Source organism: Chinchilla lanigera, unplaced genomic scaffold, assembly GCF_000276665.1.
Source record: "Chinchilla lanigera isolate Chin_1 unplaced genomic scaffold, ChiLan1.0 scaffold00107, whole genome shotgun sequence".
Classification (NCBI taxonomy): Eukaryota; Metazoa; Chordata; class Mammalia; order Rodentia; family Chinchillidae; genus Chinchilla; species Chinchilla lanigera.
Genome location: NW_004955508.1, coordinates 4,586,467 through 4,612,520, shown reverse-complemented (window position 1 = coordinate 4,612,520; position 26,054 = coordinate 4,586,467). Strand labels below are relative to the sequence as shown.

The window sequence follows — 26,054 nt, the reverse complement described above, 5'->3', positions numbered from 1 at the left end:
AAAAAAAAAAAAAATTTTTTTTAAAGGTTGGGCATGTAGCTCAGTGAGAAGGTCCTGGGTTCAAACCTCAGTACAGACACAGAGAGAGCTGGGCATGGTGGTGCACACGCCTGTAATCCCAGCACTCAGGAGACTAAAGCAAGAGGATCATTGCTAGTTTGAAACCAGCCTGGGTTACAAAGTAAGCTCAAGGCCAGCCTGAACTGCATAGTGAGACCCTGTCTCAAAAAGATTTAAAAAAAATTCAAAAACAGACAGACAGACAGACAGACAGGGAGGCAGGAATAGCACCAAAACTTATGACAAGATCCCCTATGTCACTAAATAAGAGAACTGTAGGCTAAAGCTATAAGATTCAGTTTATCACACACCAGATTAACATCTTTTAAAAATGTAAATAGAACAAATTTTTCCCTGGTTTAGATCCTCCTCAGTGCTGCCAGGAGTAAAATCCAGACTGCTCCACCCCTTCACCCCTTCTCACCGTTTGCCTCTGTCACTCCCCTGGCCTTCTTCGTTTTGCTCCAGCACTCGAATTATCCACCCAATGGTCGCTCCACCTTCAGTACTTTTCTCCTTGGTTTCTCATAGGACTAGAACGTTCTCATCACTCAACTGATCCTATCTTTGGGGAGCTCCATTCCTATTCCAGAAGCAGCCAAGGTCCAGGCTAGCACAGAGTCCTTGTATTTTTGGGAAAAGATCCAATACAACTCATCATGCTACAGTGACTTAAGTTTTTTCTAAGTTGCCTGGCCAGTTGTCATACACCCAAGCTCTTGGAAGGTTCTTTCTCTGCCGGTACAGGAACAAAAGGTATCAGGCAGCCCCCCCAGCTCAAACAAGCTGCTCCATGTAGAAAATCAAGAGGCTGCTGGGGCTGAGGTCTGGATTATCAGAAGTCTCTCTTGGTAGCCTTTTTTTTTAAAGGTGTGCGTAATGTGTATACTTATGAGAACAGGACCGTATGTATTTGGTTAAAAAAAAGATCAATCATAAAAGATTTAAAATTCAGCAACACATTTTAAATAAAATATCATCCCTACATAAGCTAAATGGCTTTTCTCCTGCTGCTCAGTAATAGGAATCTATCTGTTCTGAGGCCGTGGGGAAGAGCTGTCTGGCTCTCACTTTGGGAAAGAGAAAGGTCTGCTCCAACTCAGTTGTCTTGAACTTTGTGGACCTTCGGAAGGCTTCCAGGGCAGTGTTAATTGCATGTGATTTTTGCCTCAAATATTGCTTTTACAACTAGATACCCATTTGAAAGGTATACACAGGAGGTGTAGGGTGGATATTCTTTCTGCGGTCAGAAAGGCTTTTCTTAGTGCAGCCCAGGTCGCCGGCACGGGTGGTGCACCGGCCTAGGACACAGGAAAAGGCCGGCAGGGCAGTGGCTCTGCTAGCGAGGAACAGCATGTGATGCCGGAGACATCTGTGAGATTCAACAGCCAGGCGAGGACTCAGTAGAGAGAGGATGGGGGGGCAGGGTGTCAGCCAGAAATCCCAGCAGGTCCCTGTTATAGTCCCCTTGACTAACCCCGAGGTTTCAAGTGTTTTAATTTTCTTTCAGACACCCTGATTTTCAGACAATCAGTTATGCCGAATAGGCAAGATTCATCTTGGGAGATAAATGAGGTTGGACGTGAAGATTATTGTGTTGTCATAATAGACGATTCCCCTAGAGGGTCCCATTAAGCAGCCCCTCCTTCCTGTCACGCTTTGCCCCAGACCAAGCTATTCTGGGTCACTTGGAGACCAGCTGTCCTGAAGAACAACTCACATGTGCCCAGGGCAGCCCTCTGGGCATAGAGGCAGGTGCACAGTGACCAGGCTCACCAGGGCTGCACATGGCCTCACTGACTCAGAGCCGTATCCCTTTCAAATGACCTTGCAGAGCACCCCGGCCTGGTTACCGCCCAGCAAACTTCATCCCCTCCCCTGCTCTCTTTGCTGGATGACAGCTGAGCTTCTGCCTTGGGGGCCCCTGGATCCGCCACACGTGGGAGGATTCCCATGGAAACCCCAGGAGGAGGAGAGGCTGGGGAAGCCTCATTGATTCTGCGCCAGGAAGATGGGCGTGAGACAGTTCCACCTGGAACTGGACAGATGGCTCTCTGTGAGTGCTGGGGGAAGAAAGGGCTTGCCTGGACAGTTGTAGTGTGAGCTCCCTGTGTGTATTATGGGGGAAGTGAATGAACATCTGTGAATAAAACCTTGGGAGTTCTTTCATTCATTCTTGTTGCTGGGTTCATCCAGAATGAATGTGTTTTAATAAAACAGCCCCTATGTTTAATATTTCTACCAAGACAATCTTAAAACCATTTCAGTAGAACTACGGCCAGGCAGGTTCCTCATTGTATAGAAGAGGAAAGTGAGGAATAAAGGCATTAAGTGACCTGTCTGAGCTCATAGATTTCCCAATTCCTCCTAGGTCGAGACACTTTCTAACGCTGCGCGTTGCTTTTGGGCATTTGTGCACACTGCGTTGCTTAGATATTCACCCATTATTTTCTCTCAACTAAGCCCATGTAGAGGGAGGGGATGCCAGTGAAGGAAACCCAGCCCAGTCCTGGAGTCATGCCCAGCCTGGACCCTTGCGATGAATGTTGCGGGCTCTGAAAGCAGGGGTACGGGGCTCTGCAGGGATGCAGTTCAGATGTGTGCTGAGGGAGGTGTGTAGGGAGCAGAAGAGTAGGTGGCAGCAATGAAGCAGCAACCACAGGGAGTTTGAGGGATGACGACGGAAGGGGTCTATAGAGGAAGATGGGCTGGTTAACATTGTAGAACATTCTGGAAGGATTAAGGGTAGGGCTGCCAGTGAACTTTCTTCTGAAAGCCATAGCGAACCTGAGAAGGAGTTGAAGCAGGGGACATGATGAGATAGATTGGCTTTGCATTTTTACAGGGATGGGCGTAGATATTTGAAAGTCCAGTGCAGCCCACTAAAGGAATCCCTGTGGACTCAAACTGTCTTTCTTGCTGCAGCCTTTGTCATTATCCATGCCTGTCACTAGGTCTGGTTCCTCTAGGGTGGGCACCCCCTGGAGGGAAGTGACTGGGTCTTAAACTTTCCTGCAGTCATGGATCCCCAGAGGGACACCAGTACTGCTTAAAGGAAGGTGTGAAACCTGCCCTTGCCCTTGATCCCACCAAGTCCAAAGCCTGAGGCCACAGAGGGGAGGGTGTCACCCAGTCATCACAATGTCTGTCCCAGTCATGTCCCTTGTAGACTCTGTGCGTGTTGAGACCAGCCAGCCAGGCCTGTGAGACTGTGATTTTTGGTCCTGGGCCTCTGGAGACACCTTGTTTTAATTTGGGAACCACTGGAGCTTCTTAAAGACTGTGGCATTGCCACTTCCTAACTTTTCATTTCCCTGTTGAGTCGTAACATCTGCCAGGGTCCTGGAACGGGCAATCAGTAATTAGAGTTTCTGTTTTCCAGCTCAGCCATGACTGAAACCCTGGAGCAGATCCTTTAGGGTAATGTCATTAAGCATTGCTCTCCAAGGATGGCATAAGACATCAAGTTTGGTTTGGGGGAGTGTGATAGAGGCACCCTTTGGTGTGGTTCAGTATGCCTAGTGCATACTAGACTCAGAGATATTTCAATCCGGAAGTTAGGTTCTATTGCATGTCCCATGCTTGGCCCTGTGACATGTGCTGTGCTAAAAACAAGTAAAAAAATATACCAAGCATTTGGTCCCTGCAGCTGGAACGCGAGGGCAGGTGATAGAGCCTGGCATGGCCATTGCTGTGTCCCCAGCTCTCAGCTGCCCAGTGCCTGGCATACAGCAGGCATCCACTAAGTGTTGAACAAACAAATGAGACCTGGAAGCAGAGAAGGTGTAAAGCAGTATCTGACAAACGGGCAGAGTGGACACAGCCCCAGACAGCTGCTCAGAGAGGGTGACCGTGCCAGTTTAGAGCTAGGCCCAGTGTCCCCAAACCCCCCTCCCTGTGCTATCCTTTAAAGAGTCCAGGGTGAGCCCTCCTTGAACTCATAAGTGTGCTCTGCCCTGGCTTCAAGCCCTGAGGGCCTTCCTGTAGACCGGAAGCACTTTTCAGGGGCAAAGAAGTGGGGCCATAGCTTCCTGTCCTCAGGACAGTAAAAAGCTGGTCAGCAGGGCCAGAAAGATGCCCTCCTAGTGGCTTGGGTAGTCAGAGGTTGAAGCAGCTCCTGGAGGTCCATCCAGTGGGTCCAGGGAGGCTTTACAGAGGAGGTGGAATCACCTCCCCACGGGGCCACCTTGAAATACCTTCCCAGTGTGCAGTTAGGACACTCATTAGGGACATTCAGTCCATAGCAGGATGTGTCCAAGTGGTGAAAGGGCAATGTTGGAGGCTGTGCAGGATTTAAAAGAGTCCTTGTCTTTTACTGAGCGCCTCCTGGGTGTCAGATGGTACTGACACTGACCCTGACCCTGGTGAAGGCAAGCAAGGCGAGCAAGTAGTGAGCAGCAATTTTCTGATGCATCTCAGAGAGGTAAGGTCCTTGCCCAGGGAGCAGTGGAGAGTCAGGAGGTTCATTATAAGGTGCTGCTGCTGGTTTTCCTTAATGGCCTGTCATCAGGACAGGAGCACACCCCGAGGGCCCTGTCTGTGTAAAAGCTACCTTGTTACAGCCCCAGGGTGAGCGCCCTGCTGGAGCCCTGCCTGTTGTTCATAGGACAGAGACTTTGAAGCTCTTGTCAGGAGGGAGAGCGTGGTGCCCTTGCTGGCCCAGCATGGGCACAGCCGAGTCCAAGAGGCTGTCCCAGGCTGCTCCTGGCTGCTGCTTTCAAAGGTTTTAAAGATGCTTCCCCAACAGCAGCAGCTCCAAGGTTGTCTTGCTGTACACAAGGATAAAGCAGTGGGAGGGCGACACAGAGTGTAGGAGAGCACAGGCTTGTTCCGTGGTGGCCCGTGGGTCACCTTAGTCCTGCTACCTACTGGTTGTATGACCCTGGGGCAGATTATGCAGCCTCTCTGAGCCCGCTTCCTCCTTTGAGAGAAGGGGCCTGTGCTATGCCCCTCCCACTGCCTGTGGACGTCAGCAGGCCTCCTGGCACTGAGTAAGCACAGATATTTAAGGCTAGAGATGGAAAAGATGGAAGCAGAGGGAACTGGGAGTTCAGGCTGCCCAGGACAGGGCCATCTCGGCCATCTTTTAGCCCTGTGGGTTTGGTCAGGCTGCTGTCCTGAGAGCCTCCATTTCCGGTCTGTTAGTACGGGAGCATAAGGTGTCTGGGAATGAACTGCAGAAGTGGCAGATTCCAGCCCCACTCCCCCACGCCTCCTCTCAGACGCCCTTGGACAGTCTGTACCATCTCAGAGCTGCGCACCACTTGCACACAGTATCCAGCATATTCCCCACAGCTTGGTTGAGGCTCTAGGGCTCGGTAAAGTCAGTACGAAGCTCTGTGGTGTGCAGAGAAGAGCAAGCTGTCTTGTAAAACTATACTGAGGTGTCCAGCTTTCTTCCAGAGACAACTAGTCCTCTGTTCCTCTTGGACCTGAATATCCCACTCCTTCCTATTCTCCTCCACCTCCTCATCCTCCCTTTTCATCCTTTCCTTCCATAGTAATGGAAGCATAGTGCACAACTCTTTTGCAAGTTGTTTCTTCTCTCTCCCCGTCTGTGTCTCCCTCCCTCCCTCCCTCTTTCCTCCCTTTTTTCTTCCATACTGGGGGTTAAACCTGTGGCCCAGTATATGCTAAACAGGTGTTCTACCACTAAGCTACGTCCCCACCCAGGTTTTAATTTTGAAGAGACAGGGTCTCTCTTGCCCAGGCTGTCCTTGAACTTGTGATCCTCCTTCCTCGCCTCCCTAGTATTTGGGATTATAGGTTTGCATCCTCATGCCTAGCTTCACTTGTTTCCTGAGTCTTCCATGTCAGCACACTCTTCATTGTATTGGTTTATCATCTGTTGTCTTCTGTTTGCTTTTTCCTAATACTTTGCTATTCCCCACGATGCTGCCTATTATGTAATATGTAAAATGTAGTTTGGTGCATTGGAGAACGTATCTGAATAAACGGGTCCAGTGCCACTGCTAGAGCAGGGGCGTGTGCATTTGCCATTTTGAAAGATGGTCCCCTGAGTTGCAGCAGTTACCATTCAGCTCAGCCAGGTCTGAGCCTGTCTGCCTCCCCCACCTCTTCCAAGAAGGTGTCCTTGGGCTTTTTGATCTTTGTTAATCTGATGGACAAAAACAGCGTTTCATTGTACTTCTCCCTGTGCCTCTTCATCACACCTTTCATGGGGCCAATTTTCAAAGGACCATTAGTCCTTCTTTCGGAGTAAACTGTTGGGATCTTTTCACATCTTTTTTTTCCTACTCCATTTGTAGGTGTTTGTCAGAAATTTGTAACATGTGGCAAATCTCTCCCCATATTTAAACAGCAAAATCTAAATTCTTTTGAGTATTTTTCGTTATGCCTCTTTATTTCTCATTTGGTTTATTGCATTTTTCCTTTCTTTTGGAAATAATTAAAGATTTTTTTTAATGAAGTCTTTGCAACCATGCATTTAAAGCACATTTAGTAATATGTGAAAATATTAATTACCTAATTTTAGATAATTACTGAAATAATTTGAAGAAAGCCAATAACACAAACTTTTAAAAAGAAAATTCATTCATATTTTATAGACAAAAAAAAGAGAAAATGAGATACAGCCACAGGCTAACTATGTTTATATTAGATTAATAGTTAATGAGCTAAGGGGTTTCAGTTTTTTTGTACTTTTTTTTGGTCTTTTCTAAGATTGAGAAATTGATCTAAGATTTTTAAATTAATTTTTCTTAGTATAGTCTTAGAGTTACTGAAAAACTAAACCAAACAGTTGCCTAGCATGCACAAGGCTCTGAGTTCAGGCCCCAATACTGAAAAAAAAAAAGAAAAAGGGAATGGGAAAAACTAAATCCATACATAGTGTAGAGAGGTTTCATATGTTTTTCTCATTAACTTCATGGTCTCTCCTATAATTAACACATTAATGTGGAAGGTTTATCACAACTAATGAACAAATATTGCTACATTATTATTAACTGAAATCAGTACTTTATTCAGAGCTCCTTCCTTTTTACCTAAAGTGTTTTTTCCCTTCCCCAGGGTCCTATTGAGGATAGCACAGTACATTTAGTTTGTATGTCTTCTTGGGCTCCTCTTGACTCCAGCAGTTTCTCACACTCTCCTTGTTTTCAATGACCTTGGCAGTTTTGAGGAGAACTGGTCGGTATCTCCTTGGATGAGGCACTAATTGGAATTTGTTCTGTGTTATTCTCAGAAGAATAAAACCACCGAGATAAAGTGCCACTGCATTATGTCATACTGAGGATATGTGCATACTAACAACATGATCGATTAATATACTAGATAATAATATAATTGATAATGATAGATAATATAATGAGTTAGATAGGATTACATTGTTTATAAATGCTGTTAGTTTTGTTTTGTGTTGGTGGTATTTTCTCCCCCAAATAACTAGCTCTTGGGTTTTAAAAAATTAGTTCCATCATCTGTCTATTTAATTATCCTTAATTCCTATATTTTTATTTAAAAAATGTATTAGCATGAGTGTACCAGCCATGATTTCCTTGAGCACAGCTTTGGAGGCATCCCATAGATTCTAATAGATGAAACAGCTTTTTGTTATTGTTATTGTGTAGATATTTTCAATTTTTATGTAGATTTTTTTATCTGAGTTGTTTAAAGAGAGTTTTAAAAAATGTCCCAAGTGGTAGGGTTTTATGAGCCACAATTTTACGAGAGGTTTCCACTTTCTTTCTGTTCTTAGATTCTGTGTTATTTTTACTTTTTGGTGAGGTTTTATTTGTGAACTAGTGTGTGGGAAGTTGTTTTGATGGTCCTGCGAGTATGAAAGAATATACAATCTTTGCCTGCAAGGCCTAGAAGTTGATATGTATATCAATTAGACCTGTGTTATTAATTATGTAAGTTTAGCTTTTTCATGTTTTTATTTAATTGGGTCCATTGATCTGACACAGTTGGAGAGGGAAATTGAAATTACTTGCCTCTAATGTGTTTATGTCTCATATTTCCCTTAGCTTTTGCTCTCATTTCTAGAGCTCTTGTTTGATGTGTTAAAGCTTCAACTGAAGATCGTATTCTTCATTATTGTATTCTCCTTCACCACGTTTACACCCTTTTGCCCTGAAATCAAACGTACCTGCCTAATAGTAAAGTCGTATTTCCTTCTTAGTTTGGATTTATGCTTGTCTGGATGTCTTTTCTTTTCTTTTCTTTTCTTTTCTTTTCTTTTCTTTTCATAATTCTTGAGGCTATCTCTTGTATGTAGCCTATGGTTGGGGGGCTTATCTTGTTCCCCCGTTTTAAAATCTTTCCTTTTTAGTAGTTTATTATGGCCATTCATTGATGTGGTTGCTATTTTGTTCCTAGCTTCACTGTCACATTTTATGTCTTTTTGCTTTAGTTCCTCCTTAAAACAAAATCTTTTAGTACATGGTCTCTTTTATTTTGTGTTGTGCTCATTCTGACAGTTTGGAAGGTTGGTATTTTATTTTTAGCCCTGAAAGTTATCTTTATAGTAACAATGTAAAAGGAATTTAATCTTTTATTTAAATAGTTAAAGCTATCGCTCTTCTAAAGTATGCAGCTACAAAATTAGTTTACAAAGGCGGTCACAATTTTTATCTGCTTTGTGGCACATCTTTAAATTACTCTCTTGATTTGCTAGGCGTTCTCCCATTCTTTTGCCCTTTCATTGCCTTGATTTGAATGCGTGTTGCGCTGGCCCCTCTTCCACAGAGGTGAACTTTTCTTGGATCAGGATTTTACATGCAGCATATGGAGAAGGTGCCAGGAATTCTTTGGAAGGCAGCATTGCTCCCTGGTTCACAAAAAGTTTGTTCCCAGGATTGTGGTAGCGATCTCTTTCAGTCTTTGCTTCTTCCTCAGGCAGTGGAGATCTGCAGCTGTGGGCCTCTCCCAATTCAGAGCCCTGCCGTGTGCACCCTGCCTCACTAACACACTGCTTCCCGTCAAGATGGTTTCCCTGGTAGCCCTCCCCTCCTCAGTCCCCACCAAGTCAGAGGCGGCACCCACCACCGGACCGCAGATGCTCTTCCCATCATTATCCTGACTGAAACCATGGCTTCTACCCTCGAGGATGCCAGCTCCTGCCTGGCGCCGCCAGCTTTTCCCCAGATACGCAGCCACAGGTGTCTTCTAGAGGAGTTTTTCTCCATCTTGGACCTTCCCTGCTTTGGCAGCCCTTCACTGCTTTTGGCAGGCTTTTCTTTTACACTGTGTTTCGGGTTACAAATGTGTTCTAGCTTTGCTCAAGTGGAAGCTTGTGTTTCTGTTTTTCTCTCTCCTTGACTTGGGGTGCTTTCAGACATAAAAATGAGTAACTATTCTACTATCCTAAAACTGTCTAGTGCAGCACATTTTTATGTGCTCTGGTATTCTCTCACATCAAATATTAGCCAGAGCTCTCTGAGTACGGGTGACATCAGCTGAAGCTGAGATTTGACAGTCAAAAAGAAAGAAAGGAATGGGAGTTGAGGCTGAAATAGGAGGATTTAAAAAGATCCGCACATTGTAGCTGCCCAGGCAGTGTGGTGGCGGGGGTGCTTTCCTTCCCCAGCTGGATGTGGCCTGGGGTGAGCCACCGTTATGGTGGGAGGTCATGGACACGTAAGGCAATGCATGGAAAATGTCCTGTCTCCGTATCTGACTCAGGGGGTTGCTCCACGCCCAGCAACTCTCTGATCAGAGTGGGGGTGAGGAGGTACACGCCTCAGCTCAGGATGGGCCACAAGGCTCAGTCGCGTTTTCCCCACACCCAGGGCCCTTCCCAGCAGCCCACATACCCTGGGCCCTGGCTGGTCTTCCAGCAATTTAAGGAGGTCTTCTTCCTCCTTGAAAACTGGAGTCCTGTATCTGGGGTGCTATCAGGGGTAAGTGCTGTTAATGATTAAATACCCAGAGAAGTATGAGCGCACCCAAGGAGAGGGGTCTGTGGGTGTCCCCCGGAGAACCGAGAGGAAAACTGCTCACAGAGCCCTTCATAGCATTGTCCCTCATGAGAAATTTTCATGAGAGACATGAAGACATTCTCATTCCATGAGCAATCTAGAGTCTCAGAGGCTTAGAGGCAGAGCTAATAGGCAGAGTGAGGGATCTGGACGCAGTTCTGTCTGGATCCGGAGCTTGGACACCAGCTCCCTTACCTTCCTTTCCAGCTGCATTCATTTTCCCATAGAGACAGCACCTTACCCTCAGACGACTGCCTAGTGTCCATTTCGCTGGGTGACCCCATTGGGCCCTTACCTGTGTCTTGCTTCTCAAGCCTGGCTACATTCTAGGATGCTTTTTAAGCTCCCCAGAGTAGCCAGACTTGGGAACCAATGAACCACACCCTGAATGTCTATGCCCACCGCCGCCCTGACAAGCTGCACCTTCCCTGGGCCCAGTCCTTATTTCTAAAACAATTAGCTATGGCTGCTCCAACGTACCACACAGACTCGGAAAACAGATGGCCTTCATTCCAATATTGGCTCCCTCCCTTATGAGCTGTGGGACTTCTCATTACTTACCCTTGCTGTGCTCTGTAAAATGGTAAAAACAGCGTTCATGTTTTCTAGGGAGGTCTTAGGGATTACGTGAGTTCATCTAAATCATTTAGAACCGTGTCTGAGCCACGGCAGGTTCTAGTTTAAGCGCGGTGGCGATGCCTTCAATGGGCTCGGCCAAGGCATGGGCATAAATGAAAGGCTGAATAACTGGAGGTCTATGCTGCTCTGATAACGGGTGCCTTTTGCTTCCTTCCAGGAGCTTGGGCCCCTGCCACAGCCCGGTAGAGGCTGTGGAGGTCGACAGTCCGGAACTCCCTGTCCCGAGGTCCACCCCGGGCCGTGGGGAGTGGAAGTTCCCGCGAGGTAGCGGTGGCCTGCAGCGGCCCCCTCCGCACGGCGAGCCATGGGCCAGAAGCTCTCGGGCGGCCTCAAGTCGGTGGATGTGCGCGAGCCCGCGCTGCGGCCGGCCAAGCGCGAGCTGCGGGGCGCAGAGGCGGGGCGGCCCGCGCGGCTGGACCAGCTGCTGGACATGCCGGCCGCGGGCTCCGCGGTGCAGCTGCGGCACGCGTGGAACCCGGAGGACCGCTCGCTCAACGTCTTCGTCAAGGACGACGACCGGCTCACCTTCCACCGGCACCCGGTGGCGCAGAGCACGGACGGCATCCGCGGCAAGGTGGGCCACGCGCGAGGCCTGCACGCCTGGCAGATCGACTGGCCGGCGCGGCAGCGCGGCACGCACGCGGTGGTGGGGGTGGCCACGGCGCGCGCCCCGCTGCACTCGGTGGGCTACACGGCGCTGGTGGGCAGTGACGTCGAGTCCTGGGGCTGGGACCTGGGCCGCAGCCGCCTCTACCACGATGGCAAGAACCGGCCCGGCGTGGCCTACCCGTCCTTTCTGGGTCCCGACGAGGCCTTTGCACTGCCCGACTCGCTGCTAGTTGTGCTGGACATGGACGAGGGCACACTCAGCTTCATCGTGGATGGCCAGTACCTGGGCGTGGCCTTCCGTGGCCTCAAGGGCAAGAAGCTGTACCCGGTGGTGAGTGCCGTCTGGGGCCACTGCGAAGTCACCATGCGCTACATCAATGGCCTTGATCGTAAGTGTGAAACGTGCTGGGCTGGGAGGGCTGGGGGCGCAAAGGCTGCCTGTCCCTAGAGGGCTGGGGAGGGAAGACACAGGACCGGTAGGTGGAGCAGCAGTTGGGATGATTCCACAGCATAGGTTAGGACCCGGACTTGAATTCTTACCTCCTCCTAGGCTTGGTGATTTGGTGCTTCCGTTTTCCCATCTGTAAAAATGGCGTGGTAATGGGAATCTAGCTGAGGACTGTCATGAGGATCAAATAAGACAACACTGTATATGTGCTCAGAGGACTGACCGGCACCTAATAAGGGCTTTGCATGGTGATGCTCGTTACAGATCTTCCCGGCTGTACAGAAATGTACAAAATGACCCAAGGTAGTCAGAGCAGGAGGCAAACACAGTTACTGGGCTTTTATGCCATCCATGCTAGTTACCCATGAATAATAAGCTACGAGCGTTATGTAACATCCGATGCTTACTGACCACTTACTATATGCGGGGACTGAACCCTGAAATCCTAGCTCTTGCTGTAAGCCATCTGTTAGAGGAGGAAAGAGCCTCTCATCTCCAGCTATTCCCTCATGGGAATGAGAACTCTGGGTTGTGCAGTCTTTGGATTTTTCCAGGAGTACCCAAAAAAATCTAGATTGTGTAAACTGTCCTAGTTTTTAAAGTGAGCAGCCGCTGAAAACTGTGGACAAGCAGATCACCTTTATGGGTTGCAGACAAGCCCACAAGCTGTTGAGTTTGGCCCTCTGAAAACTCTAAGGTCTTATCTCATGTGATATGCGCGACCATCCTAGGAAGCAATTTGAAAACCATAGTAACAAAAGTGATGATGGTTTTAGAGGGAGTCACTTGGGGATGCAGGTGACCTTCAGCTGCAGGTCCTGCCTTGAATCCCAGCTGAGGAGGGCCAGAAGTCAGGCACGGTGACCGGGGCTTGCTCAGTTCCACACACCAGCCCGGCAGCACCTGCCCGCACTGAGTTCCTGCCACACCCCTCCGAAAGTGAAGACAGTACTCACCCCAGCAGTCCAGCTTTTTCACTTCATTTTAAATGAGAGATGAGAAAATGCCGGTGAGGCAGCTTTCAGACGCTTCTTGAGAGGTGAGAAAATGAAGAGCAGAGTTACAGAGTCCACCCCAAATCGTTGGCCTCCGAAACTATCTCCTTTCCCATGCTCCTCCTCTGGCGGAGGGACTGACGGAAATACTCCAGAAAAGAGCTCAGGGCAAAGCACTAACTCATGTCAAATTTGTATTTGTTTGAGCAAAAGGTGTGTTGATGGCTTTCAGTGGTGACAGGCCAACAGAAGAGTAATTGGCATGCTCAGCTCTTGGGTATAATTGCTGACATTCTTGCTCAGGTTTTATTTTCATAGTCGCTGGACTAAGGTTGCCGTTGATGGCAAGCGTTGCCTTGTTTTCCCTGTGTAGCTGGGTAAATCTTGCAGCGGATGAGTATGTCCTGAGCAGGGCTGATTTAGTCATCCCGGCGTCTTGTGGAAAGAGTCTGAAGTGCTCTTAGACGCGGTGACCAGGCAAACCCCAGTGGTAAGAAAACACAACAAGCACTGTGTAATGGAATTGGAACGTTTACTTATTGAAATTAATCACTGGACTGAAAGGGCGACTTTACCATACCAAGGCTCTGGAATCTGATTAGCCTTATTTCCAACTGTGTCTCCAACACTGAGTGGTTATGTGCCTTTGGTGAGTCACTCTAACACCAATGAGACTCAGCTTATACATCTGTAAGATGGGACAGTTGGGTTTCAGGTCCCTTTCTTAGCCTTCAGGTTATCTTGTATGTTGGCACCAATAACATGGTAGCTAGGATTAAAGGTTTGGCGTTGATCCTAGTTGGGGCTACCAAAGCCAACAGTTAGGCCCCCACAGTAGGCTTCCTCTGGGCTATGAATTCATATCAATATGTTACTTGATTTTAGTACAGCACTCAGGTTCTAACAAGGTTGCAGCCAGTGGCTCCCGTTAGTGCATCTCTTCCCTGCTCAGGCGGTGGGGCTGGGGGAAGGAGCAGGAAGGACAACTGTGTTCTGGACGTCCTGAGCTCATGGGTCTTTCAGATGGTTGAAGAAGTGCAGTGGGACTGAAACCTGGAGTGTGTGAGCTTCCTCTCCATTGTGTGATTTTTCATTTAGGCAGAACCTGGAATGCAGGGGAAGCCAGGAAGGATGTCTTGCACCACAAGTGTGTGACATCTCCCGTTTGACAACACCATTGGCTTTTCCAGTGTGCTCTGGTCTGTTTTCCAGACAGGAGTAACAGCCACTATCGGGGCAGATGCGTGCGTGCTCAGCTTGGCACAAGCCCTGACTAGAGGGTAGACTATAAGCCAGAATGCAGTGGAGTTCAGGGGTGGGGTGGTGAGTGGGAAAGTGACCCTGGCTGAAGGTCACCGTGGATCCCTGGGGACTGGGAGTAGCTGGGCCCTGGGGAGTCCCTGGGCAAGGAAGGTGATGCAAGGTGGAGAACTGTAGATGAGAAGAATTCTCAGCCAGTGTTGGGTACAGATATGATGGAAGGTTCCCAAACCCAGACTGAAATGGAGTTCAGAGGACCAGAGTCGGAGACATTCTCAGGAGCAAAAAGTGGGGCTACTTCCTGGGATGGCTTCCCCAAAAGATCACGGTAGGAGAGAGTTCTGTGGGAGGGTTCACAGACTCAGTATGCTCTGTCCACAGTATGCAGCAGGAAGCCTTGGGCAATTCCTGCTCCTCAGTATTCTCCTTTGCAAAATGGGGATAAGAAAGCTCACCAGGACCGAGCAGAATTAGCAAGCAGGGCTCACTGGTCAGATGAACTAGGTGAGGTGGGGCAGGTTCTGGGATTCACCTATGGAATAAAAAAAAATGGCTTTCACAGAGGCTTTTTCTCTAATGTGGCGGAAGAAAGTTAATGGGTATCACTTTTGCAATTTCTGAATTTTTAGGACTATAAAAGCTTGACTTAGAAAGGTCTTACCGCACTGAACTCTGAAGCATGTGTTTGTTGCGGACAAGAGCTCCTGGCAGGGCAATTTCCTGTTGCAATTACATAAAGTTGTCAAACCTTTTGCAAGTGAAATTGTTCTCTCACTACACGGAGAAGGGGAATGGCTCAGCATCTGGGCCTTTACTGCAAAGAGCTGCAGATCCAAGGGCTCTGCCCTCTGAGTGAGCGGAGAAGCATAGAACCACATCCCAGCAAATGGATAAGCTGTCTCGAACTGTCCAGGGTCTTAATAATAATAATAATAGTAATAATAGCAAAACCAACACAAGTGAGTGCTTATATAACAACTCTTTGAGCTAATACCTGCATTACAATCTTCAGTTTACCATGAAGAACCTGAGGCACAGGGACCTTGAGTAAGTTGCGCAAGGTTACACAGCTCGTAACTGTGTAACCGGCCCGGCAGGGACTTGGTGGAAACATTCCCAGACCAGGAGAGTCCGCTCCGCCTGGCTGTGGGGCAGTGCAGCAGAGGGCTGACCCTGCCTTCCACAGCAACAACGTGGATGAGGCCCTGACATGCCGTCTCTGTTGTTTTTTCCTCCTCCACCGCTTCATCTCCAGCCCTCAAAGCCCTTGGCTTACCACAGAGCTCTGCGGGGTGCTCTGAAAGGCTAAGTTGTATAAAGACAGGCCCAGCTGTGGCTGTGAATCAGGCATGCTTGATCGCTAATGGGGGAATGTCTCTGAAAATGTCCCAACTGCTGTGAGGTTCAGCCCCTGGGCTGGGGGGGATGGGGGACGGTGTTCGGGCCTTTGGAATCTGCTGGGCTGGTTTCCAGAGTTTGGCCCCAGCTCCTCTTTGCACATGTTGGTGGCTGGGAGGGCGGATAGAAGGGCTTTGTCTTCTGTTTTGAGTTCCTGGGTGGTAAGTGGTGTGTGAGTGATAGCAGAAGAGAGGAACCCAGACAGAGACAAAGGGCCCTCGGGTCCCCAGCAGCTCGATATAGGAGTGTGAGTGATAGATACCACCCATGTTCTGTGCCCTGGGTTTTCCTCACTTTTTGTTTAAACTTTTAGCCTCAATAAGTTTTTGAGGCACTATTACTGTTGTTATCCCAATTTTGTAGATGGGGAAACTGAGCCTTAGAAAGGTGAGCTATCTGCCCACGGCTAGCAAACACCCACCAGGCTGTGCTGAAGTCCGGACCCACTCCCCTGCCCAGCCCCCACAACTCTGTGCCAGCCTCTGAGGCCCAGCCTGCCTTGCCCCATCTGCTTGAGCACAGTTGGACCCACGGAGGGATCGTCAGCACTCAGGGCTGGCTTTGGGCTCTGCATGGAAATGCAGGGATCTTGGGACTGACTGACTGAGAAGGCCTGTCCACCTGCACCAAGCAGAGGAAGCTGCATTGCCAGACGTCGTTCCTAGATGGTTTAATCGATCTGCCAACAAGTATTTATTGGAGTAATAGCACAGTAGAGGAGGCTGGCAGCCAGCCAAGGCTTCTAGTATTGATGAAGGCCAGAGAGAGTTTTCTACCAGGACACTGCAAGGACACTACCCCCTTGTCAGAGTGTCCTCCGGCTCAGCGGTGAGCCCACCACCCTCCTGCTCCGTGTGCATGCACTTCAATGGGACAGCGAAGTCCTTCCACCTCTTGACATCTGGACTAGCTCCTCCACCGAGGTCCACGCCTGGTGTCCTCTTTATCCCTTCCCATGTTACTGTGTCCTGACCCCAGCTCACACCCAGCCCTATCTGTATCTTTGTAGCATCAGCTCAGTGCTGAGTCCGCTCTGCCTGTGCTCCCAGGGGTTCCCATGGGTTGTCCTCCTGTCACTCATTGTTTCCCTTGGGTTGTCCTCTTTCCCCAAGAGAAAGAAAGTCCTCAGGCAGGGATGATGAGCAGGATGGATGTACAGGCAAGCGGGGACTCCATATTTACTTTTGGAAGGTAAGCTGTGCATTTGGTAATAAACGCAACACTACAAAAATTGCACGATCAAGTAGCTCCCCCACCCATACACTGCTTCCAGCTGCCTCTCCATTAACATGGTCTTGCATGTCCTTCCCAAAATATTTACAACAGGAAATGTGTAGATCCTACTGTAAGCATCACTCAGTACCTCCTTTTCCCTCCCTAATGGATCTTGGCAATTATGTATCAGTTAACGTAGCTGTGCCTTAGTTTTTCTAACAGATTCATGTGCTTTTGTGATATGGTGTTAGCGTAATTCAATTATTTAGAACTCTAAATTTAGACAATTAAGCAGTTTTCCTTAAGCATAAACTTTTCTTTTTTTTTTTTTTTTTTTTTTTGGTTTTTCTCCGGTACCGGGAACCGAACTCACGACCTTGCGCCTGCCAGGCAAGCGCTTTTGCCGCTGAGCTAAATCCCCAGCCCAAGCATAAACTTTTTATCTTAATTTGAATTCTGTTTCTTTCTTCACTCTTCTGGGATATTTAACTGTCTCAGGCCTCAGTTTTCCCATCTGTGCAGGGGGAATAATTGTGCATAGCTTGCTTGGTGCTATGTTAGAAACAAAGCCTGGCCCAACCCATGGTTCACTGCCTGTAGAGGATGGGAACTGTCACTAGTGTGCCTATCCTGGATCTCAGGTCACACTGCTGAGCTCACCCTGGGCACCTGATGAATGCTTCTGAGTGATATGGTCGCTAGATCAAAATATAGTGCAATCATGCAAAATTGAGTCTAAGAAGCTGTACACATTTGTATGCTAAGATCATGTGTACTGCACAGTCCAGCTTGTCCTCAGGTAGCATGCGTGTGAACATAAGAACCTGGCGTCCTTACCTGCATGGAATGGGCTCATAATATGTGTGTCATGCTCTTATTGCTGCTGCTGTGAATGCTAAACAAGGTAGCTCTTTGAGGTGAGGACTGCTCATGCATCCTGTGGATCAGAGCACATAGTAGGTGGTCAGTCAGTGTGTGTTAATGTATCGGCCTCCCACCGCCTGAAGAGCTTCTCTTCTCTCTGCCACGGTAGGACTGGAGTCACAGCTGGGTGGAACAGAGGGTGCTGCCGGCCCCCTTGAAGTCTGACCCTTGTGTGACCCATTCTCACTTCTCATTGTGAGCTTTGCATAGCACATCTGTCTCCACACATAGGCCAGTCGGAGACTATGTGATAAGCCAGGCATTTCAATTCAGAATCCCCGCATTCAGAAACTGGCCTCTATTCTTTGTTACCCACAAAAGGAACAGACTTTCCACTAAAGAAAAGGTCTTGCTCAGCTGCCCTGGCCCTGCTTTGTGGGAGAGTTTTCATGTTTAACACAGTCCCGAGTAGGTTCACACAAATTCTGCCTGCAGTAATAAGACTTTGAAACGTAGGCTCCAGCATTTGAAATCGGGCTTGGTCAGGACAAGTGTCCCCCTGGGCCCCAAAGTGATCTCGTGGACAGCTGGGGCTCAGGGATCTCACAGTACCGGGTTCCAACTTGCTTCTAATGAGCTGTGACCCTGAACAAGTTATTGTCTTAGTGTGCTCATGTGAAAAATAGCAATTTATTTTGCAACACACTGTCAGATCATGGATAATACATAGAAAGTGACTGGCCCAGTGCCTGGCACATAGTAGGTACTGACTAAATGGCAGATATAGAAATGGCTGATTCTCCCTCCCATTGCTCCCATGGACTGGCCAATCACTGTGTTATTAAATGTGAAAATAACCAGTGTTGCTATGTTTTGGTCCACGTTGTGAAATCTAAGGGATTGCACCCAAGGGCCTATGCGGGCTTTGGGAGATTTTGACTCAGTTTTTTAAAATGCGTGGAAATGGTACCTGAGTTCCAGAGGCCACTGTGCATTTGTCACAAATGATCTGGGAGTAGTTAGCCTTCTCCATGAGCAGTGCAAAGGTCTTCTCAGCATCTTGTTCGAGTGATTCTCTGAAAAGCTGTAACTCACAGGGGTGATTTGTCTGTCTGGCGAACACCTGTCTGACAAGGACGCGCAGGCAAGTGGCCTCACCCTCCCCGGCGGTGCCCATGTGTGTGCCAGTTGGGAACAGCTGCCAAGGCGGCGGTTCTGAGCAGCTGCTTGGCCCAGCTGTGGGCAGACACTGTTGGACCTTCGAGGGAAGAAAAGGGGAGGAAGCAAAGGGCCTCCATCTTCAGGAGCTGGGGGCAGGATGAAGGCAGGCACAGGCACTGCAGTGGGAATAACGCCCCCTCCCCCGAGTCAGTGCAAGACCCACATTCCCCAAGTGGGATCAGAGAGCTGAGAGGACTTGCCCAAGGTCACCTACCGATTAGCAGTGGTCCCCCTTGCAAATGCTTCTCCCCGGAAACTAGAGAGGGAAGCATCCGTGCAGAAGCTGGTGGTTAGCACGGCCACAGAGACCCATGGTAGTGGGTACGGTGATGGTCCTCACCCATAAAACTGTTGTCAGCACTGTTTCCCAAACCTCAGTGTGCATTCACCTGGGGATCTTGATTCTGACTTAGGCGGTCTGGGCAGGGCCTGAGATTCTGCCCTTCTAGCAAGCTTCTGAGAGATGCCGTTACCCATCTAACTCTCACACTGGCTGACCCTGTAGCCAAGCCAGGCAGCTTTTCCCCCACACCAGCAGAGCCTGGTGTTGGTGAGCCTGGCTCTGCCCACCGCCCTTCACCACCCCTCTTGCCCAGCTGACTCCAGGGCAGCTCTGGCCCTTGCTCATTGCCCCAAAGTCCAGCTGAGCCTTCTGCGTCACCTACTTTTCCTACCCAGCTCCGCTTCCCTCCTGAACCACCGAGTGACTTAGTCTACATGTCACAGTTGCCAATGGGATGTACACAGTAAATCTGCGTGATGTCCAAGAGTTTCCCTGTGAAGATGACTTCGTTTGGGAAAGGACTATTGCCAGTGGAAACAGCCCTTTGTTAAACGGTCACTGACTGAGCACTCACGAAGGGCCAGACACTGCTGGGCGCTGCTCACACATCATCTTACTGAAGTCTCCACTGCCCCATGAGCATGCTCTGTGGCTCAGACACACGAGGCAACTGAGACTGAAGGAGCTGAAGACCCAGCTCACGGCACCTGCTTGGGAGGTGGCTGTCCAAGGACCAGAATCCAAGCCTTACTCCGGCACCTGTACCTCTAACCTCCAAGCTCTCTGGGTCATGTCAGGTTGTCATGGCCGCAGGAGGTCACAGGCCTTGGCTTTCGTGTGCAAACGGAGTTTATCCAAACTGGTATCAGCAATCCCCACTCCAAACTGGTATCAGCAATCCCCACTGCCATGGTGCTTAAATCCCCTTAAATACAGTACAGCCGACCGTGCACCTTCCCGGCCCACCCGATCTGCGCTGGTGATGGTGCTGAGTGGGAGGTGTTAGCAAAGCAGAGGATAAAGTAAGCACATTTGCAGGGGGGATGGTTCAGTGAGTGGCGGGTCTGGCAGACCACTGGGTCAGGGAGCCAGCTGATCTGCCCAGTCTTGTCCCCTGGTGAAGTCAAGGGGGTGGTTAGCATGAGTTACGGCCCAGCCCAGACACTAATCAGGCTGCTGCCGAGGCCTTCCATAATTCAAAGGAAGGCTGTGCTGCGTAATGGCCCTTCTTCGTCAGATCTTCCGGGACGTGGTGCCTCCTTAATGATTTATTTGCTCAGGATGAAATTAAGCCCAGGCGGCATGAGCTTGGAAAATACTGCCCTGCTGGCTCTCCCTGGTTCTTCCTCCTCCTCAGCCGCTGCTTGCTAGAAATAGAGCTGCGAGAGCTCCGCTTGGGAGCTGCCTGCTGGGAGCCCTGACAGGGGCAAGGCCAACACCCTCGGCCCCTGGGACCGCACCTACTGGGCCCCCGTACCACTCCTCCCAGTCTCCCAGGCTCAGGACACTGTGCGGAGGGGCAGTGGAGGTCAAAAGCACAGATCTAACATTGTCCCAGCTTCAAAGTCGCGCAAGGAGATACTTTCGAGGTGCGCAGTTTGGAGTCACGGCTAAGTCGTAGCTCTTGTCCTCTTGGTTGATGTTTCTCCCTCCAAATACTTTTCACAGGGGTGTCCCAGGGTGGCAGTGGGTGAATGACAGCTCTCTGTCCTGGCCTCGCTAGGAGTGACGCGGGGGATCCTGTTCATCGGGTGGTGTGAGAACTGGGGAGAGAGTGGGTGAGGCGTGTCCAGGAGCCAGAGAGTACTCAGGCATCCGGTGCAGCCTCCTCTGCACATCTGTCCAGCCCCGCAAACTCTCCCATGTCTTTTCTGCTCCCTCATGATTTTAGGCTCCTTGTGGCCCTTCCTCTGCCCCTGAGTCCTGACAGCTTTAATGTGCCAGTAGGCGGGTCTTGGTTTAAACGATGGGCCCAGCACTTCCCAGGTGTTTGCAGAGGCTCCCACACCTTTGGGTTGGCTGCCTCTGGGCCCAGCCTCCCTCCTGCCCATAGCTGCTCATCTTTGCCGGGGGAGGGGGTGAGATTGCTGTTTCCTCAGCTCCCCTCCGTCTTGTGTAGGTCATGCTGAAACCCCAGCGGCATGTGCAGGGTCCATGACACCTGTTCACCTGTCCTGTCATCTGGTCTACTAAGAACCATCTGGCAGTGCAGCCAAGAGCCTGGGCCTCCGTAGAGCAGGGAGCCTACCCACCCCTATAGCCGAGGTCCAGGCCACCCCTCTCTGCCAGGCCGTGGCTTTTCCCTGTTCACAAGAAGAGGCCAGGGGCAGCTCCAAGGCAGGGTTATTTGTGGCTAAGCTCTCCCTACCCCTAGGATGTGGAACCCCAAAGCTGGCCTGAGTGCAGGTCACCTCCAGGCTTGGTAAGCTACCAAGGACAGAAGTGGAGGATCAAGGGCTTTATTTCCTTTCAGCCAACACAGGCGACCTCCCCTTGCCATTGAAGGTGTTTTGCCAAAATGGATTGCTCAGGTGTGTGAAGATTTAAAGAGCATTCTTATCTTGATCTCACTTGACTTCCCCGGAATCTGGTGCTGGTTGTAAAGAAGGGAGATGGGAGGAAAGGTCTTGGGACTGGACTCAGAGCCACAGAACCTGGTCCAGCTGGCTCCAGCTTGGCCACTGGCTGTGTGATTTTGGGGGCAAGTCATTTCCTCTCTCTGTGCCTTAGTTACTCCGTCACAGGAAGCAAGGGGAGGGACAAGACGACCTCAAAGGGTCTGTGTGTAACTCTGTGGTCTCTGGTATGGAGGGATTGACTGCGCATCTGCTTTGCTGAATGACAAACATTTTACACTGCAGTGATGTCTAGTAGGAAGTCACCAGCCACATGCGGCTGTACATTAAAATTAAAGTACTTTGGGAGGCTGAGGCAGGAGAATTGAAATTTCAAGCTATGCCTGGGCAATTTAGCAAGACTTCGTTTCAGAATAAAAAATAAAAAGGGGCTGTGGACAAAGCTCAGTATTAGTGTAGCAGTGGGTTTGGTTCCCAGTACCACAATAACAATAGTGAAGATTAAATAGAATGAAAAACTCAGTTCCTCAAGTCTAGCCACCTCAAGCGCTTCACAGCACCAGGCAGCTGGCGGCTGCCTTATCGGACAGTACAGAAGTGGACTGTTCTGAGAGCGGCACAAGTCCTGGGCAGTGCTGCTTTGGAGCCACTGAGGACTGGGCCCTGATGGAGACCAGAGGGGCGCTGTCAGGGGTAACTCCGGGCTCAGCGTGCGGGGAGTCCTGGGAGGCGGGGATGGGACTCTCCTAGGGGAAGAAGGTTCAGTGGAAATGTTAGAGAATGTCAGAGGTCCTAGGTGGAGAGTAGGGCACTGACACAGGTATGCCAGGAATTTGGAGAAGGGCCCTGGGAGAGGCGGAACTGGAGGGACACAAGCCCTGCAGGGCAGGGGGGAAGGGAGGGGGGAGGGGAGGGGGCTAGCTCTGTGCCCTTTGGCAAGGCACCTCGTGGGTGAATTAAGAAGAGTAAGAAAGGGTTCTTAGGGAGAAGAAATAGGGTGGAACCTGGGAAAGCGCCTCTAGAGGGCCAGGCCTGGCAGTTGGTGATGGCCTCAGACAGTGCTTGTATTCCTTCTGGAATCTCGACCATCCCCACTGATTTGAAGGCTGGGAGTGTCTGTCCTCTTTCCCAAGGGGCAGACTGGAGAAAGGGAACCGCGCTTTCATCCACCGCCTCCCCGCCTCCACCACGGAGCTATCTCCCACCCATCTGCGCGGCCCGGCCAGTCACACAGAGCGAGCCAGTGGCCCTGCTGGGGAAGCCACACAGGCTCTTTCTCTTTTCCTCATGACCCGGGGGCCTTTCACAGCAGTCGGAGCTGCCGGACACCTTCCTTGTCCCCAACACATGTGTGCATCTGGCTGGGTCTGGTCGTCATTTTCAGAGCCCGAGGACCATCTCAGCTCCGACCCCAGCGCTGCAAGGTATCAACAAATGGAGGGCAGAGGTCAAAGGCCAGAGCCGGGCTTGGCCTGCACCTCCCGGGTGGCTGGGCAGGGAGCAGCCGGGTGTCAGGTTTCTGTGGCTGCCCCCTCCCCAGTCTGAGACAGGCTTTTTCCATCTGCACTCGGAGCTGGGAGGTGACATTTCTGACAGACTTGCTGGTGACGGTTGCCTGCTTGTTGCTCAAGTGTAGCGCGGGTTTTCATGAGGTCCGCACCACAGATGCGGGGGACGCAGAGAAGGGATTCTGAATCGCACCAGAGGAAACTTTTCATCCCTGGACTCGATGCTGCTCAACAAAATTGGAGGGAAAGCAAGTCAAGGTCACCCACGCAAGGACCTGTTATATACAGCACCTGTTCAGTCTTTTTCTCCTTTTAACCTACGTGGTGCATGTTAATAATGCCATTTCACAGATGAAAAAACTGAGGTCAGGGGAGGCTAACAAACCTAGGACCAGAACTGGCATTTGAGCTCTGGTCTGTCTGATTCCCAGGGTCGGAGTCACCCTTCCTGGAGACCCTGAGGGCGCCTTCCCTTCACCAGGGTCTCCTGTGGAGCCCGTGCTCCCTTTGCTTGGCCTCAGCCTGGTGATCTGGCTCCAGAGAGCCTCAGCTGTCCTTGCCCGATGGGGGCCTCCTGTCCAACTTGTTTCACACATGTGGGGAAAGGCGGGGCTGGGGCTGAGCGGCTTCCCCTCCCTGATGTGGAGGGGCCTTGGGGGCGATGCACGTGGTGTCTGAGGGCACAGTCATCCGTCTCCCCTGGCTGCCCTCTCCCACCCGCAGCAGGGCCCTGGGTGGTGGCCCCTGTGGTCCACACACACCCAGCACCCAGTGGAGCCATGCTCTCAGGGGGAGAGGGCGGCGCTATTCTCCAGCAGACCCAGGGAGATGTGCCTGGGAGCGGCACCCCTCACCAGAGCCCATGTCTAGCTGCTCGGAGGCAAACATCAGACCAGCACCCACCCAAACCAGGCAAGTGTCTGCCCCACTCTTCAGCCCGTGCACCGCCCCCGCCCAGGTGCAGCTTCCATTTCTCGTCTGCCCAAAGCGATCCTTTTTCCAGTCTCTGAAAGGGGCCAGCTTGATGCCGAAGGTCTCCTTTGGTGGCCCCCACCCATATGGATCCTCTGTTCTGTGCTGCTGGAGCAGGGGGCAGGGACCTTGATTGACGTGGCCGCCGCTTCGCTCTCCTCTGAACGCCCCACTCCAGCGAGCTTCCGAGCAGCGGGAAGGGCTCAGCCTGGGCGCACAGCCTGGGTCTGCTCCCAGCTCGGCCCAGGCTGCGAGACTCTGTCTGCTTTGACGTCATCTGTGAGATGCGGCTGAGAAAAGGCGGCGGAGAGGACTGTGGGCCCAGTGTGCTGGTGGCGCTGCACGGCGCTCCTGTGGGTGTTTCCTCTCCAGCCTAGGCCCAGTGGATGCGAGAGCAGTACCTCTGGCTTTCTCTGCTGTACTTTCTCTTGCTTGGTTCTCAGGGGCAGGAAGCAGAAGCCGGTGCTCGCTGTGCCAAGGAGGGGGCCCTGGCCGACCCTCCTCTTACCCCAGCCCCGTCCACCCCACCACCACCCACACCCCCCGTGCCGCCTGGGTGGCTGCATGGCCTATAAATCAAACCAGTCCTTGGAGACCTTTGACCCAAACCAGATGGCTGCCCTGCCCAGCGTAAGCTCAGTGCCGGCCCCTCCCCCACCGCGCCGGGGTTTGAGCTCCTACAGGCAGCTGCGTTGTCAATCACCGCCTCTGGAGATCCAGGCTCAGCGGCAGCTGGAGGCTGGCCGCTTTGAGCTGCTCAGGGACCTCTTGGAGATTAAGTTATATAAAGATCTTGGAGGGTTTGCTGTATCTATTTCCTGTGCTGCAGGTCGCAGCCTGGCTGGTAGCCCACGCTGACATGCCGGAGCCACTGCCTGCCCCTTCACTCCGGGCAGCTTCCCTGCCTGCAGCTGCAGGGCTCCTAGAGCTCAGGATGCCTGCCCCACCACACCCCCAGAGGTCCTTTATGTGTCCTTCATTCTTTCCACACACTCTGTCCTAAACTGGGCGTGGCGGTGCACACCTGTAATCTCAGCACTCTGGGAGGCTGAGGCAGGAGAATTGCAAGTTTCATCCCAGTTTTTGGCTTAGCGAGACCTTGTCTCAAAATAAAAATTTAAAAAGATCTGGGGATGTAGCTCAGTCAGAAGGCCCTGGGTTCAGTTCCTGGTACCACAATAAGTAAGCAAAATAAAACAACCAAAATTTCCACTTCCCATCCTTGCTCTGCTGAGGCCCCAGGAGGTGAGATGGTGCCCTTGGTGCCGGGTGCACCCCCTGGATACCAGCGGCGTCCCATGGAGAGGGCGCTGCAGGCAGCAGGAGGCCCAGGGAGCTCAGCAGAGGGGTGCATGGTATCCTCAGTATCTGAGGCAGCTTCTGAAGAGGCACACTTGAGCTGAATGTCAAAAATGGGTTGGTATTTGCCTGCTGGGTTGGATGTTGGTGACAGAGGATACAGCATGTAGACGGTGCAGACACAGAACCTGAGGCAGCTCAACTGCTTGAGGAGACTGCAGGCTGGAGACCCTGCTGGAAGGCCACTGCCTTGGGGAACACGAGGGTTGGAAGTATGCCGGCAAGGTCTGATTGTTTGCAACCAAAACTACCCAGTGATACAGCGTCAACAAGAAGAGATGCTTGTCTCCCATGTAAGACGGAAGCAGGCACTGGAAGTCTAGAAGCAGGCGCTTGAAGATGTTGTGTCACTCTTTTTGCTGGTCCTTTACCTTCCTAGTGTTTGGCTTCTACGCCAGAAGACACCTCATGGTGTCAAATGGCTGCCAAAACTCCAATCATTCCATCCTCATTCCAGGCAACAGGATGGAAGAATAGCAAAAGGAGGATACACACTGTCTCTTAAAAGATGTCTCGGAAATGCCGTACTGTTAACAGATAGCCACTCTTAGCTCCAAGGAAGCTAGAAAATACAGTTCTGATCAGTAGGTGCTTCCTAGAACACTGTTCTGCAGAGGATCCTGAGACCTCACCTCCTCTCTGTGGGAAAGAAACCAATCAATCGATGCCTCCCTCACTGTGAGCATGGCGCTGGCAGCATCTA

At 50.7% G+C, this 26,054-nt stretch overlaps 1 protein-coding gene across 2 annotated transcripts in view; it reads left to right on the top strand.

Moving 5' to 3' along the window:
- Window positions 1-26,054, top strand: part of Spsb4 (splA/ryanodine receptor domain and SOCS box containing 4) — a 75,909-nt gene that overhangs the window by 2,919 nt on the left and 46,936 nt on the right. Inside the window, exons 2-3 of one of the 2 annotated variants that reach the window (XM_005407775.2) lie at window positions 10,801-11,641; window positions 14,585-14,633. In XM_005407775.2, coding sequence (XP_005407832.1) covers window positions 10,948-11,641; window positions 14,585-14,592 — 702 coding nt within the window. In that variant the 5' untranslated portion in view covers window positions 10,801-10,947 and the 3' untranslated portion in view covers window positions 14,593-14,633. Of the gene's footprint in view, window positions 1-10,800; window positions 11,642-14,584; window positions 14,634-26,054 lie in introns of those variants that run through there. The other variant, XM_005407774.2, reaches the window with a different exon arrangement.